The sequence below is a fragment of the Morone saxatilis genome, unplaced genomic scaffold, assembly GCF_004916995.1.
Source record: "Morone saxatilis isolate NCDOM2014 unplaced genomic scaffold, NCSU_SB_2.0 Contig9, whole genome shotgun sequence".
Lineage (NCBI taxonomy): Eukaryota > Metazoa > Chordata > Actinopteri > Moronidae > Morone > Morone saxatilis.
In genome coordinates, this window is record NW_023340268.1 from 20,674,260 (window position 1) to 20,689,958 (window position 15,699).

The 15,699-nt window shown below is 40.3% G+C and overlaps 1 protein-coding gene across 1 annotated transcript; it reads left to right on the forward strand.

Annotated features, from left to right (window-relative positions):
* The first annotated feature begins 127 nt into the window (after positions 1-127).
* On the forward strand, positions 128-3,189 carry cited4a (Cbp/p300-interacting transactivator, with Glu/Asp-rich carboxy-terminal domain, 4a). The gene is given in 2 exon segments (XM_035681984.1): positions 128-299; positions 302-3,189. Coding segments are annotated over 2 exon segments (588 nt in total). The 5' UTR covers positions 128-130; the 3' UTR covers positions 721-3,189.
* The last annotated feature ends 12,510 nt before the right edge of the window (positions 3,190-15,699 follow it).

The window sequence follows — 15,699 nt, forward strand, 5'->3', positions numbered from 1 at the left end:
GAACGGTCTCCCGCAAGCACAAGGCCAGCCCGGCCTGCGCACTCTGCACCAACGGCCAGTGTGATGCACGTATGGCAGGAAACCCTCCCCAGAACAACATGGAGGTTGTCAATCGAGGCAGCGGCAGGGCATGGTGGACCCGGATGGATGGCCGGCCCACGGTGAATGGAGCTCCATGGCCAACCACCACCACCACCAGATGATGTCTGGGAACATGATGTACAACAGCCAGGGTCACGCAGCGCCAGCACCAACACACCCCAGCAGCAGCACAGCAGCAGCGCAGCAGCAGCAACAACACAACAACAACAACAACAGCAGCAGCAGCAGCAGCAGCAGCAGCAACAGGGCGGCCACCCGCAACAGTACCTCCCTGGTAACCTCACCTCTCAACAGCTCATGGCCAGCATGCACCTGCAAAAACTCAACACTCAGTACCATGGACACCCGCTGGGCTCAGCCAACGGCCACCACCTGCCCAACGGAGCACAGTACCGGGTGGGTCCGGCCCAACTATCAGGCATGCAGCACATCGGCGGCCCTTTGGGGCCAAACGGCATGGACATGGATCTGATCGACGAGGAGGTTCTGACCTCACTGGTGCTAGAGTTTGGGTTGGATCGTGTTAAGGAGCTGCCCGAACTCTTCTTGGGACAGAATGAGTTTGACTTCATATCGGACTTTGTATGCAAACAGCAACCGAGCACGGTGAGCTGTTGAGCGAAGCGGCCAGGAGCTGGTTCGGTTTGTTTGGACTGGACACCCCAAAGAATGACTGAGAGGTCACAGTAGCACAGCGAGAGGAGACAATCTCTCTGTTCTGTTTGGGTGTTTCTGTGTCTGTGTATTTGACAGTGTCTAGTACGCCCTCACACTGACCTGCCTGCGAGCTGATGAAGAATTTATAATGAGAGAAAAATGCAGCAAAAGCACCAGGTTTCTCTTCTTTGAGCCTGTGCCAGCGAGATTTGTCGTCTTTGGCCAAATTGAGGCATCCTGATGCAGCGGGCTCCATCTGTACCCATCTGGCCCTCAGCACATGTGCCTGCAGTGCCAAGGCTTTGGGATAATTGTAAACTTAAACACAATGAGGGAACGCCTGAAGAGACTGTCCATGTGGGTCTGCTAGATTCTGGGGCATCTCCAAATGTATTTTATCTCTGATGACACCTTCAAATAGTAGCAGACGTTTTACAAATTTATAAAAAGTTGTCGTCTGAATTTGTTTATACAAGGATGAAGGGATTAAGCAGCTTTTTCTTTTTCTGACAATTTGTGTGCATATTGAAGGCTGGCTCTTCAAAACTGAGTTCCTACAAAAATAAAATAATAAATATTTCCTTGAAGAGCAGGAGAGTGAGGTTGTGCAGCATTCCTGCCATGGGGTTTATCTTGGATTGGTCAGGTAAATTGTGCTCCACTGATTCTTTCAGTGTTGTTTACCTGACTACGATAAAATCTGAAATCATTAAATGTATCGCATCTGTTCCCTGCTAATTAACTGCGATTGAATCATTGGCAAAGTAGCGCACTGCTTAGAGTGTTGGCTTAAACGAAGCGTTTATCTGTAGGTAACGGTTCGGAAGTCTCTCCGCTCCAAGGCACACATTTAGCTGCTCATTGCAAGTAAATCTTGGGTTTACTGCTCAGTAGAACTGCAAGAATTGTTGGAGAGGGAGAACCTTGTTAGCATGAGAAACACCTTTACTGTGGCCTATTGCAAGATCTAAGAAAAGCCAAACTAAAAAAGCAGCCATCAGAGGGGGAAGGTCTTGATCTGAGGTGGGACTTTTTTCTAAAACAAGATTGGTAAAAAAAAAGCTTAAAAAAAAGTGCGTGACTGCAGAATTTGCAACTGTGTGTTATTTGTGTACGTCTGTGCGTGCGGTCAGTGCAGTGAGGCATTTAAAACCCATCGAATGGCGCCTCCTCCCCTAAACCATCGGCCAGTGCGCTGAAGGTGATTGGAGGCTGTGCGGGGAGTGAGGGGGGGAGGAGAGATTCTGATGTGTGGACACAATGTGTGGACACAGCACTCCCCAGCAGCACTTAGTTTAATCATTATTTAAAGCCGCCGCTACCTGTGGCATTGATTTCATTCGGGCACGAGGAGCGAGCGAAGAGCACAAAGCGTGCAAAGTTGTTGTTTTTCGCCATAGATTAGCTTACTCTGCTGCTTTTCTACTGATTAGATTTAAATTACATGTTCTCACACGCTTGTCTTAATTGAGGTCGGCTTGCACATTCTCCAGTGTCTCAATAATTATAAAGCGGACATGTTCTGTGGCGCTTTCTTTTTCTTTTTTTTTGCGCAGTTGGTAATTATGTTTTTGTCAAGGTTGCTGCTTTTTGCCGCTGCGGGCTGGTTGAGGGAGAACTTCCTGCACTCGTAAGGCTATTTGTAGAGCTGTTAGAGGGGTCAGGGCTGCACTGCTGCGCTGTGTTAATCTGTTCCAATACAACTGTGCTGCTGTCCCTGTCTCTCTGGAGATCTGCCATCTCGAGTCAAACAATGGGCATTGAAACGCTGTCGTAAAAGGCAGAAAAGTGCCGGAGAGTTCCCGCTCGGTTCTGCCTGGCAAACTGCAGCCAGACGAACTCACAACCTCATAGTTAAAATGGAAATACTTCTGGCCTTAGCGAGACAGTGGCCTCTGATTACTGCTATATCAATAAGCGCAGCCTTCTTGTGTATCGTATCTTTGTACTGTAGACTAGAGGTGAAGTTGATCTAGACACATTTAAGGTACTTTCGAAAAACATTGTCAGATGTAAATGTAAATCAGTGGCTGATTTTAATGTGTTGACAAAAAGATTATATCCTTCATTTTTACAAACGAGTGTGTAGATACAGTATGAGTGTACCAGTGGTTTTTTTGGGTGCAGGGCCTGAAGCTTTAAGACCAAGTAGACTGCATGTTAAAGCAAGCGTGAGGGATGCCACCACTTTCCCACAATGCAGCTGAGAATGTACAGTACAACGCATTGTGGGAACTTGTCTTAAGATGGTAGATAAACGTGTGAGATTGTACTCCTTGTTCCAAAATTACACATCATTCATTTGGGTAACCCCCCTTCCTCCCTCCCTCCCTCCTACTCCTTTCCCACTTCCCCAAAGCTTTTGTAATGTTATTGATTATATTTTAAGAAAATGTATTTATTTTCAAATAAAATATTTATTTAAAGAAACATTCTCCTTTCAGTAATTCCTTTATCTGCTGTCAGCCATCATGAAGAGCACAAAATGCGCTGCTTGATAAGTGGATAATGTATACCAGGCTGTTACTTGTGTTAGCAGTCTAAACCACAGAGGTTGTGAGATGCTGTTGATTCATCTTATTTGCATGAGTTTATTCTCTTGTTGGTTTTAGACACCCACAACAAGTGATGAGCAAACAAAAGAGCAAAGTACAAACTGCATATCCCAACCAGTAATGAGTCAGCACTTTGTCAACACAAAGCTGGACCCACCAACATTTATTTAAGGTTCATTGTGTGTTATATAATTTCACTGTCTGAACTTTAAAAGTCAAAAACCCTGCAAAGAGACAACAGTGAAGTGTAAACAATGCAGCGGTGTGCAGATTTGTAACAAGTTAAAGCATGGCTGTGTTATCATTCTAAAGCCCTTACATGGAACTTTCAATGTATGTTGATTCTGGCGACCCCTGTGGACAAAAGCAGTAGTGTTTTCCCTGCCTCGTATAATTGAATTCAAGGGGAATCCGACCCAGTTGAACACATTAAGAACACCTATACAGAAATATCCAATCTACTCGCTGATGTTCTTGTTTGTTTATGTAGGTCATATAGAGGCGTCAGTATTAAATTGAGACCGTTACATAACCAGTTAAAATCTAGCATGATTAACCGTTTAATGTGATGAAAAGCTTATGTGTCTTCCTGGAAGTCTGCTTTCAAAAACAATACCAAGCAGATCATAAACACGTGATCAATCACTCCTTTTTAAATGATGTCCCTTTTTTTTTTATAAGACCTTAATCTCCTGTCATGGGAAGAATTTGCTGCACTGCATCTCCAGCTAAAAGTTTTCTTTTACCATCTTGCTGCCATTAGAAGAACATTTCTGTGGGGATTTCTGGGAAAAAAAATATAAAAATAGTCTCATTAAATTTCTAATTAGTTGTGCAGTAAAGTATTATATTAAGAAGACCTGAAATACTTACGCTGCTCTACATGACGTTAGTCAAGGCAGCGTTTTGTCCTTGAGCATGCTTCTAATGGATTTTTTGAAACTATCTGAGTCGGTGACTTGTGGAAGAGCAGTAGCAGCGTATCACTATGGCAAATATTGGTGGGATTGGTCACGGCTTACAATGGATAATTTTGGGGGCTAAATAACCATAACCAAAATGATGTTTTTATTAGTTTATGCAGAGACAGGGTTTTTTAAAGCAATATATGACAAGTAAAGAGAAAAAAGAAAAAAGAAGAAAAAGGAAAAAGAAAACTTGCAGGACACATTTTAGTGTGCTATACATCAAAATGTGCTTTCTTTACAGACTGTAATTGAAGCCATTTTCCATTAGTGCACCTCACACCTGTTTCCTGCTTAGTGAATGCACCACTTACTTGCAAGTTCAGTGCACCTTGCAGTTATGCAGCCGGCTACGATAGAAAGGAGTTTGTTAAGTAGACAAAAGCACAACAGCAATGCCTTCCACAAATCAACGTGGAGAAGAAGAGGGAACAATATACGGGATGTTCGCAAAACTCCTCCTGCTCCTCCTTCCTGCTTCAATCTGGGAGTTCTGTGGTCTGCTCTGTGTTGAAGAAGGGACAAAAATGCTCCCTGTGTCAACCATGATAACTGTGGGGAATGGCTGAATACAGTGTCAAAGAGGATGCAATATTTCATTTCAGGTGCTGAAAGTGTGGGATAGCTAATTCTGTCTTCACCACAATAGGGTTCTCTCACTGGAAAGAAAGACACCGAAGAGACATGCTGAAGTGCTGGACAGAGGTATCAACAACAGTTAATATGGAAGAGTAAGCCAGGAATTATTATCTACCTCAATCACTACCCCTAGCCCTTTCCCTAGCCTTTTGCCAGGCTGCTGCTGTAAAAAATAATTTGTCCCTGATGTCTTGCCTAATTAATAAAGGTTAAATAAAATAACAAAAAACAAAAATAAAAATTGATCTATAAGTTTGTAAACATTAGCTAGTGAAGTTTTTCTCAAAAGGGGTTACACATACCCCTAGGGGTACTTTGGAGTACTGTAGGGGGTACGTGAGATTTAAAAAAATAAATAAATAAAAAATGATCAGTATTGCACAATTAATAAATAATAAGCTAAATGCAAATTTAAGTTTGTTAAAACATATTTTACATTAAATGTGCAGTAAACTGTCAAGTGCAGTAAAGCCTCTGGAAAAGTCTGATCACTGCAGTTTCCTCCCTGCCACAGACAATGACAACGATCCTCAGTGAAGAGCAACCTCATGTTTCTCACTGAATTGTAACTTAAAGAGATGCAGTTCAATGCTACTTCAATGGCGTCTTAGTGTTATTGCGTTATATAATGACAAATAGTGGTTTGCCATTAGTTTTTGATGATGGATTCTCTATTTGAAGAATCATGAGGAATTTAAGTGGTTGTCTTAATAAATCAGACACCTATGGTGGAGTAAGACATAGGTATATAAATGGAAAAAGTTTGAGACGCACTGAGCTAGTGGTCATACCAGACTAAGTAAGCAACAAAGCCTCTGAGTGTTTGCTGTGTCTTATTGATTCAACCTTTCCTCAGTAACAGGAAGAATGAATTATTTCTTCTATAAAAAGTTAGATTGTCTATCTTTAATTATATAACGAAGCACACTTACTGGGGCACAAACACATCAGATGGCTTACACCAGTGTCATCTTGATCCTGCTCCACAAATCTGTAAAAACTTAAGTTTGAGCGCTAGCTGAAAAGAAGCTTATCTCCTCTAAATATAAACAGGAAACTGTATCATTGAGCCACTTCCTAAAGCAAGGCGGGGAGGTTCATATCCACGCTCAGAATAGCTCTTCTGGCAGTAAGCATACCAAACACGCGGGCCTGCTGGGTCTCATATGGTAGCTCAAGGGCCCACTCGGAGCAACCCATTATGGCAAGAGCACAGAGAAGGGTGACTTCTTTCTCCAGTTATTAGACTGAGCAATTGGAATATTTTCTTCAAGAACTTCTTTAATTTAGTGCACAACCAAAATTGATGAGTCAAAGTCTGGTCTTTCAGTTTGTATGTGTTATAGCATGAAATGCATGCTAAATCCTATTCAGCTCAGTTTTTGAAAAGCATTTTCAATGCATATGCTTGATCTGCACCAGTTTAGTACCTAATTCTATCGAACCCTTCTTCCCAAAGCTCGTCTGATATCTTCCTCTATGCCTCCTTAACAGGGCTAGAGGAAGTGGTCTGTGTGAAAAGATCAACGAACTATGATCCTAAATGTTTGGCACTTTAGGGGTGGCTGTCTGTACTGTAAGCCAGAGGGACTACCTCGTGTTGTTTAGCCTGTAAGGATATATACTCTTGGTTTTATCCAAAAAAACAGGGTCATCAGCAAAAAAGTTAACCTGGCTCAACAAAGGGTGGAATGCAATTGCAAGTTGTTCTGCCATAGGTGCCCCCTAATAGTCAAGTAAACCAGTAGTCGCTGAGAAGAGTCTTAATGGACCCACTTTTTATTCATCGGATAGACACAGTGGGGTCAGACAAGGACAGGAGAGGCATAAAACAGGATAGAAACAAGTTTATTTTTAAGTTACTGTTAATGTCAACATCATCCATCGTATTGATAAGTCTGCAAGTATTTGTTTTTGTGAAGTTGGAGCTTATAATTGCGTGTTTTGAGCAAGACTTGTGTGACGTTATACTATGTTGAATATGGTAGCGCCTTTCTAGTCTACTTTCTACCCCTCAAAGCACTGTACACTACACTGTATGCCACATTCACCAATTCACACACATTCATACACTGATGGCAAAGGCCATCACACACGGCAAACAGCATTGTGAGTAATTTGGGTCTTGCTCAAGGACACTACGCCATACAGCAGGAGGAGCTGGGGATCGAACCACCAACCTAGTGGATAACCTGCTGTACCTCCTGAGCCACAGCCACGACTGAACTAAATCTTCAGTCTCCTTACACATTCAGAATCATTATGCCATTAGTATTTTCCTGGCAGCTGATAAAATATATAGATGTGGTTAAATTAATATCACAAATGTGTGACGCCTAGTCGACTTTTGGCCGTAACTAACGACTAATAGTCAACTAGGAAAATCTTTAGCTGGAGGCAGCCCTACTGGCAACACACTGCAATGGTAGATCAAATATGTCCAACTATGCAATCCTTGTAAATTACCTTGTTTACCATATTATCATTGAAACTGCAGAATGAACGCTGTGCTGAGTCCTGTTCAAAACATTATAGCAGTGTTCTGGCAGCTGATAATCCTTCAAATTCACGGATGTATCACTTCTTAAACCAGCTGTCCTGGAGATTATTCATCGTCTAGCTGGTACCTGTAGCAACACGCCCCCACCATGCAGATTTTTGTTTAATGCAGTGTTATTTCGAGGTTGAACACTGGTTTCCGCCTCAATCTCAAACCATTTTAGGCACTGACAAGACTGTTGCCAGAATACCATTACCTTTGCATTACAAGCCCAATAGTAACACTGACTGCTTTGTAGATACACTTTGAAACAGGCAGTGTGATCTTAATGTAATACCTCTTTCACAGCCAGTGTACTGTATGATAAGAGGTATATAGTATTAATACATCTCTCATTTGACAGGTTAATACAAGGCTGCAGCGTGAAAAGCTGTTGTGTTCAGTGCTGCTGGTTGACATGTACACCAACATGTAACAGGAGGAGTTCAGTGATCACTCTGCATTCTCGAGTTGGTTTAACACTGAATATTGAGGGAGACAAATTATTGTTGCAGAGCCTTTCCAGTGAGCCAACATGCACAATAGCAGCACTGACTGTTTGACCTGAATGGAACAGAACCTTAATCAGTATTACTGGTAAGACCTGTCTTTACTCTATTTCATGTCAAAATGGCTGCTTTAAAAAAAGGTCAAAGACAGATATTTTCATATTTTAAATATTGAATATTTCCATATTTCCCTGTTTCCAGTTTTTACACTAAGCTAAGCTAATGGTCTCCTGGTTGTAGCGTCATATTTACCATACAGACTAGGAGTGCAAATGCATCTTGAGCTTTATACCGGTGCACCTATGTGAATCGTGAATGTTACCATCCCTAATACAGACATGACATTGGTACCAAAGTTGTTATGTAACTAAAGAAAGTGTATTTCCCAAAAATGTTAAACTAAATAAATGACTATATTTATTGACACTGACATGAAATTAATATTTAATTATGGCAAGTGCCAAAGTCTGTGACGAAGTAAAATTAAGTCTATGGTTTCCCCTCTGCTAATATTCAGTGTACAGGAAACACAGATGCAAAATATAGATAGGACAGCTTCTGTAGTGCAGTAATTACAGTCATTAAGTATCTAATCATGAATGAGCTGCAAATGTGTTTTCAATATGCTGAAGAACACACTGCTTTGTCATGAAAGGAGTGATGTGAATAGATTGTGATGGTGTATAACATTGGCAAACATATTTACTTGAAATGATATAAAAGAGTGACAATGTTAATCACAACCACTCAGCCATACAAATATTGCACCAGGCACATTAATGGCAATTTCAAATAAATTGCACTCTTTAAGTTTTCTGTCCTAACACAATTCTATATGAATATACAGGTTCAATATATGCTGTGAATATGAATCATTCTGCTGGGCTGCACCCCCACATTGTGATTTCATAAGACAGGTGTACATTTATATAAAAATGATGTCTCCAGTGGCTGCGTTCAACATCTAAAATTGCGTTTGCATGTATTATACAATCTATGATTGAATTTTGACTTTGCAATGGCAGTAATTTCATGAATGATCAATACAATTTGAATGATTGGCCAAAATGTGCTATACTGTATATTTTATGAGTTGCATTCTCTCCTCACTCAGCCACTGCTCCATTAAAACTACTCTGTGGTTGTAGACTAGCAGTATGAGACTGTGGCAGCACAGAGCATAACAGTGTAAAAGACAGACATTGCAATAAGGAGTTAGAGCGGGGAACCCCTCCACAATACCAAAAGAATAAAAAAAGAATACAAAATTCATTCAGCTAGTAGTTCTAGGTATGTTAAATGGTGAGAAATTACACAGTGATACAAGATCTTATATGAAACTAGCCACACTGCTTCCCATAGAGGAAAAGAGAAATGCACAACCTGAAGATACACACCTCGCTGTGTACAGTACACACATGAATGTGTCCCATGTTCCCTGACAGTGTTTAATAAAATATCATTGTCCCTTTGTCTTCTGACCAAACTGGTTCACTTCAAACAGTGCAGCGTCAGTGTCAGCTGCTTCGCACGTGCAACCATCTCTTAGCCCCAATCTCTTTGTCATGTATGCCAAGTCTAATCCAGGACACAGAGCGGGCCTGGCACTGCCAAGTCCACCTGGTGGGACAGCAGGTGGCTCTGCGCACCACATCTGCTCTGACATGGTAATACTTTAAAGCACTGCTGGAGCAGGGCTTTCAGACCCGCCACACATGGGGCTGCTGAAATGGCCAGGTACAGCAGAGTCTGTTTTTATCAGTGCTTTTTTAACGTGGGAATAGGTTGTCTGAATCATATAGAAAATAGAAGTCAGACTGATAACGTTGTATAGATCATCTATATCTGTGAGTCACACAACTGTTTGGCCTTTTCAGAAATGACAAGTACACAACTACAAGCCCAGGCATGTTCAGAGATGGTTGTGTACCAAAGAAGACACACCCACATACAACTGAACTAGGATTAACTATCAGTCAACATATCTGGAATTCACTTTACTACTTTTACGGGAAAAGCAGAGTGTGTAATATTGACCTTAAAAGCTATGTAGTAAGTGGGTCTTCAGTGATTTATTGGTTTATACAATGATACTTTTTCATATTTTAAAAGTGTAACAAAAGTAACAAACATTATATATTATATTCACTCACACTTTTAGCTCTGTTTTTGGTCTCTACCAACGCCTGAGGGAAATATCTGTCTCTTAAGCTGCTAAGTGCTCCACTATGTTCACCAGCTCTAACTGTGTCTGTTTGCTGCTGAGCAGGTAGTGTTCAGTGGGGTTTTAGAGCTTTATCACTGAAAACAGCTTCCTGCTGTGGCTGAAAACAACACTATGAGAGCGAATTTGTTGGCTGGACAGCTAAACAATGAACTGAAACTCATTAGAAAACCCTGTAAAGCTAAGAGGAGCTGCAGATTTTGGTGATAATTCTCTGTAGGTTCATCACTACAAGCGACCACTTTTACATTGTTTTCACACTGTCATTTCATACATTGTTTTATTATATATTTATTATACTATACCAACTGTAGCTACTTTATAATATATTATACTTTATTTTTACCAGAGGAGCAAGGCCTGGTGTGAGAGCTGGGGCTTTAAAGATGCTTCTAGAAGCAACAATGTGTAGCCACTAATGGAGTAGACAATATGTTAGTCCCAATCATTTAACACTGTTTCCCTCAGCCCAGTGCCTCATTTCATAACCACTAGTTAAATACCTGTTTTAGCAGAGGATCTTAGCTCTTAAACACAGCCCTCTGCAGATTAATGATAGTTCAGTGTAACCTCTTTAAACGTTTTTTTCCCCAGTGATACCGAACTGCTAAAAGTACAAGTTAAAAATTAAATCCAAGAGTTCAGTGTTTGTAAAGGACAGTGTGATTCAAAAATACCAGGGCATGAACCACACCCTTTCCCAAGCTCCAATGTCATCATCTGCATGTTTGCCTATAAACAGTTTTGACAGTAAGGTAGTTGTCATTCGCTCTCCACACCCTCGAGCAACAGTGACGCACGCACACAAGCGTTTACTTCAGTATTCCTCTCATGTTTGTTCACTTCTGTTTTCTGAGTCTAGCGGTCTGTGGAAGTTGGCCTCATCGTCACTATCTTGCACTCTTTGTCACCAGATGACTCACCTCAGCACTCTGGTGAGGGGTGCTTCAGGGTTGAACACAAAATAAAAGTGACGAGGCACATGTATCCAAGGTATGCGCAGCAAGGTAACTGAATGCTGTGTCAAACCACCAGTGATTTACTTTTGATTTCTGTGATTTTTTAGGAGACTTGAAGCCTTGATTTCTATCACATCTATAATTTTCCCCAATACACATAGTAATCCATTTATAAATCAGTCGCTCAGTTAATGCTTCATCCAGAACTTTGGTCCAAAGCAAAATATGTTGACAACCACTTTGTCATTATATTGAGTATCATAGTCCCCAGAGGATGATTCTTGATGCTGTTGATGACCCCTGATCTTTAATATTATGTAATTTTGGTCCAAATTATCTTAACAACTACAGGCCAGATTTTTTATGTGGCTATTTATAGTCTTGAATCCTAGGTTCTAGATGATTTCCCGATCTGTAGTGCCACCATAAGTCCAGCAAGACTAGAAGATTCTACAGTCACGCTGGTGGCTCTGTGTAGCTGTATCCCACTTAACAGCTGTGTGACAGCTGATGTAAAACAAAAGATTGGATTGGGTCAATAAAGCTCAATGAAGCCAATACGGATCAGTAAAAAAAATGCCTTGATCAGCGCTGTAACAAGGACATTTTCAGGGCTGTTGTCTTAGCGTTAAGCTATTTATGTGTTTACACAGAGACACAGTTACATAATTGTGTAGGAGTGGCAACAACATTGCTGTACGCAGAGTTTTTAGAAATAAAGAGGTCAAAAAATATGCTAGGGACCTGCATCAAAGTAGTTATTTTCAGACAATTATTTCACAACTTTTATTGTATACCCCTTGGAAAAAATACCGGTGATCTCAATGGTGGGTATGGCCAGGCTCACCGGGTGGCAGTAATCAATAAGAATTTCAGGTACTTGGACTGTGTTGTAACAGTGCTGGTACTCAGTAATGGTGAGTACTGGCCCATTTCAGGAGCTGAGGCCAGGTCAAAATGTAAACTTAGTCTGACCGGATTTAAAACCGGTACAATTTAAGGACCCACACCTTTTGCTTGAGCAGGACAAACTTTACATTGATGACCTTACTATCTGTAAGCCAGTAAGGGTCCCATCATACTCTTGAAATCAAATCAGGCATGTCCTCAAAGGATTTTACACAGCTCTTTGTAAAAAAAAAAGAAAAGAAAAAAACAAAAAAAAAAAAAGCCAGAACACTTGTTGTGACTGAAGAGCTGTCTGACCACGGCAGAAGTTGAGTCAGTAGAAGAGATGACGGAATCTTGTGATTTGCCTGCTTCACATGAAACTACAATTATTTTTTGATAACTCAGTGCCTGCTCAGGTGCAGTCATGACTCAGACACAGACATAATTGCAGTCTTCTGTACACAGTAAAACCTGTCTGCCAGTACTTCCTATCTAGGAAGCCTGAGAAGTGCAGAAGTTCTTTAATGATTCAGCGGATGCAGAGGTAAAGTCAGAATAAATCAGGTCAACATGACAGCATTTACCTAACAGGTGCTAACTGTCGATTACGTGATTGTTGTCTTTATTATCTCTTCATTTATTTATCACATGATCAGAAGGTGCAGTAGAACTAAAATGAAAATCTTCAGTTTATTGCTTACTGTGAATCTACTGTATTACATGTAAATAAAATAAAGTTTTGTGGGAAGAATGATCGATCATTCAGGGACCCAATGCAGAGGATGGATTTATTTTCAAGTTTCAACAAATTGATTTGTCTTGGTGTCACACTCAGTCCATGCACCCAGTGTGGAAATAAGGTAAGGATGGTGTGAATAAACAAGAGATAAACTGGAAAACATGGCCCCCAGGGTCCAAGGCATGGCTAATCACAAGACACTGTAAACAAGTTGCACCACCAGGTGGGGGGTGGAGAACAACACATGGAAATTCTGTCAAGTTCTGAGAGAAATTCTATGGACAAAACGTAACAATTGAAGCTGGTTGTGGGACTGCTTTTTGGGGTTCGTGAGCATGCCAAATTGGTTTTTGTGTTAGTATACTGCCAGTTTAAGAAAAGCCGCATTTTATCGTGTGTGGTGTAATGAATATTACAGACTAGAGAAGGTGCTAGCAACCATTTCAGTGTTACATCAGGAAGAAACAACATTAATGCCAGTCAGTTACTTGCATGACGACAAGTCTCTGATTAATAAGTGTCCCATTTGGGAACACACTCTTCATTAATATTCATTCAAAAATGGTTCACCTCAGTATTGCTTTATTTCATCAAGTATGGTTGTGTGATGAAACATACATAACACACATATCTTCAAATGTTTTGTGCCTCACATGAGGAACTGAAACATTTCAAGGTAATTCTCAGAATAAATCGCACTTATTATAAAATAAGGCCGATGATAGGTCTATGTCTCCACCCAATAGAGACACAATTCAGAGATAAGGCTTCTTCATGTGAGTATTGTCACTCAGGTGAGAAGTCCTTGAGTCAAGTCTTGATGACGCAGTGAAATTTTGGCTTCACGCAAATGAAAATCCTAGAATGAATTCAGAAGCAGATGTGGAAGCACCTTTAAAAGAATATTTCTGGTTTATTACATTTTGGGTCTTGGCCATCATCTCAATTAGTAATAATACCATTTGATTTGGGATCATGGCAGTATCACTACAAAAAAAGTTAAGTGGGAAGAAACAAGCCAGATTGTATGAACTGCCTCATTTGGAGGTTAAACTGAAAAGTTTGTGAGCACCCATAATGTTGGTATTTGTCCGCAATTGCAAAGGAAACTGTCTACTATGGCAAGTAAGTTGAACCAGGACGCTGAACTATAATGAATTTGGATTATATTTTTTGCGATTGTCTTTATTTATTCTTCCAAATAAATTTGTGTAACCTGTCTGATTGTTGGCTGCTTGTGTTTCTTGTCTAGTCAGACCTTGTGTGTGCATTTCCAGATCTCAGCAATAAACGTGTATTCTCTTACAATAGCATTTCCCTTCAAATGTATGGCAATTTTATTTTTTTGTAAATCTGCAAAGATAAGCAGTAGGTGGTGCCAATCTTCCAGTTGGAAAATCAAAAGAACAGGCCACAACAAGATGACGTAATTAAAAGAGCACCATTCGGACCTCAAAGGGTGAAAATGCAGAAATCAAGATGGAAATATAACATTTATGTTTGCTTCACGTACTAATGCGTGGAAGATATTAGAGAGTCATGGGAGCTATAAGGGGACTGTCTGAGCAGAAACCACTCATCAGTCACGTAAACGTTTGCTTTTTTTCACTATTCAAAAAAAGAAGCCCATTTTTTCGAATGTTGCTGGTTCCATCAACCTTTTCCAATGTAATTCAAAATGAAAACACGTTGAGTAAAACGCGGTTAGGGTGATAGGGTGAAGGGATAGGAATGAGGGGCCGTATTACAAAAATAATACGAGTTACAAAGAGATAGAATTAACCTTTGAAATACTATTATGCCTGCTGGATGATGGCTTCAAGAGCACTTATTGAAGTGGACTTACTTTTTTAAGTCAAAGAATACACGTGTTCCACAAGATTCTATAAATCACCATAGCAATTTCACAAATTTTCAATTTTCAGTATTAATTCTTGGTGGTATTTTGGGGGCAAAGATACTTCATCACAGCTGTAGTGGTAACAGTTGTTCACCCCAAGTAAGTCTTTTCTTATATTATCTGGTCTTGGGAAATCCAAAGATGTAGGGAGACAATTAAACTATTTTTCAGGGTATATATCACATAATAAGTAGTTCCTACCAAAAGAAATAGAAAGTAAGGCATAAAGACGAGAATGTCAAACTTTTTAAAGCCATTAGTATTTGACAAATACCAGATAATGGTGCTATATAAAAACTCAAGGGATCTCGTTTTTAGGATACATCCTCAGGGGAAGCATGAATGGCTGTACAAAACCTGCTGGTGGTGCTAGAGAAAAGGTTGGGGGATCGAATCACCAAAGTCAGAGGATTCATCCTCCGGACAACATGAATATCTTTACTAAATTTCATTGCAATCCATCTAGTAGTTGTTCAGATATTTAAACCCGGACAAAGTGCTGAATGGAAAACTGCCAGACATGACAAATGTCTTGCCCAAGTTGATATAACCATGATGGCATCACTATGACATCATCAGGGTTTTATTTTTTCAGCCTGTTTTTCAACCATTACACAACTGTTTTTACAGATTGTTGAGTACTCCTTGTGATGTGTAAACTAATCATGGTGGTTGAAAATGTTGTTGTGCCCCATTAATACTGAAGTATTGTCCTCTACTGATGGAGCCGAGAGAAAACAAAGAGTGATGTTATCTTGGTTGGTTTGTTAGTGTGTAGTGTTTCTTACCATACCATACCTACGTCACTGGTTTCACAACATGATTTTATAACAAGTGACCTAAATGTATAAAATGTTTTAGGCTTGAATTATCCATGAAGAAGCAGGAAATTTTAAGCTGTTGAGGTGAACCAGTGCAGCCTGGGCTTTAAGGTTTAGAATGTCTGAAGCCACAGTGGTAAGTCAGCACCTAATCTTTTGTCAAGATTCAGTCTGATAAAATCAATAATATCATCTACTC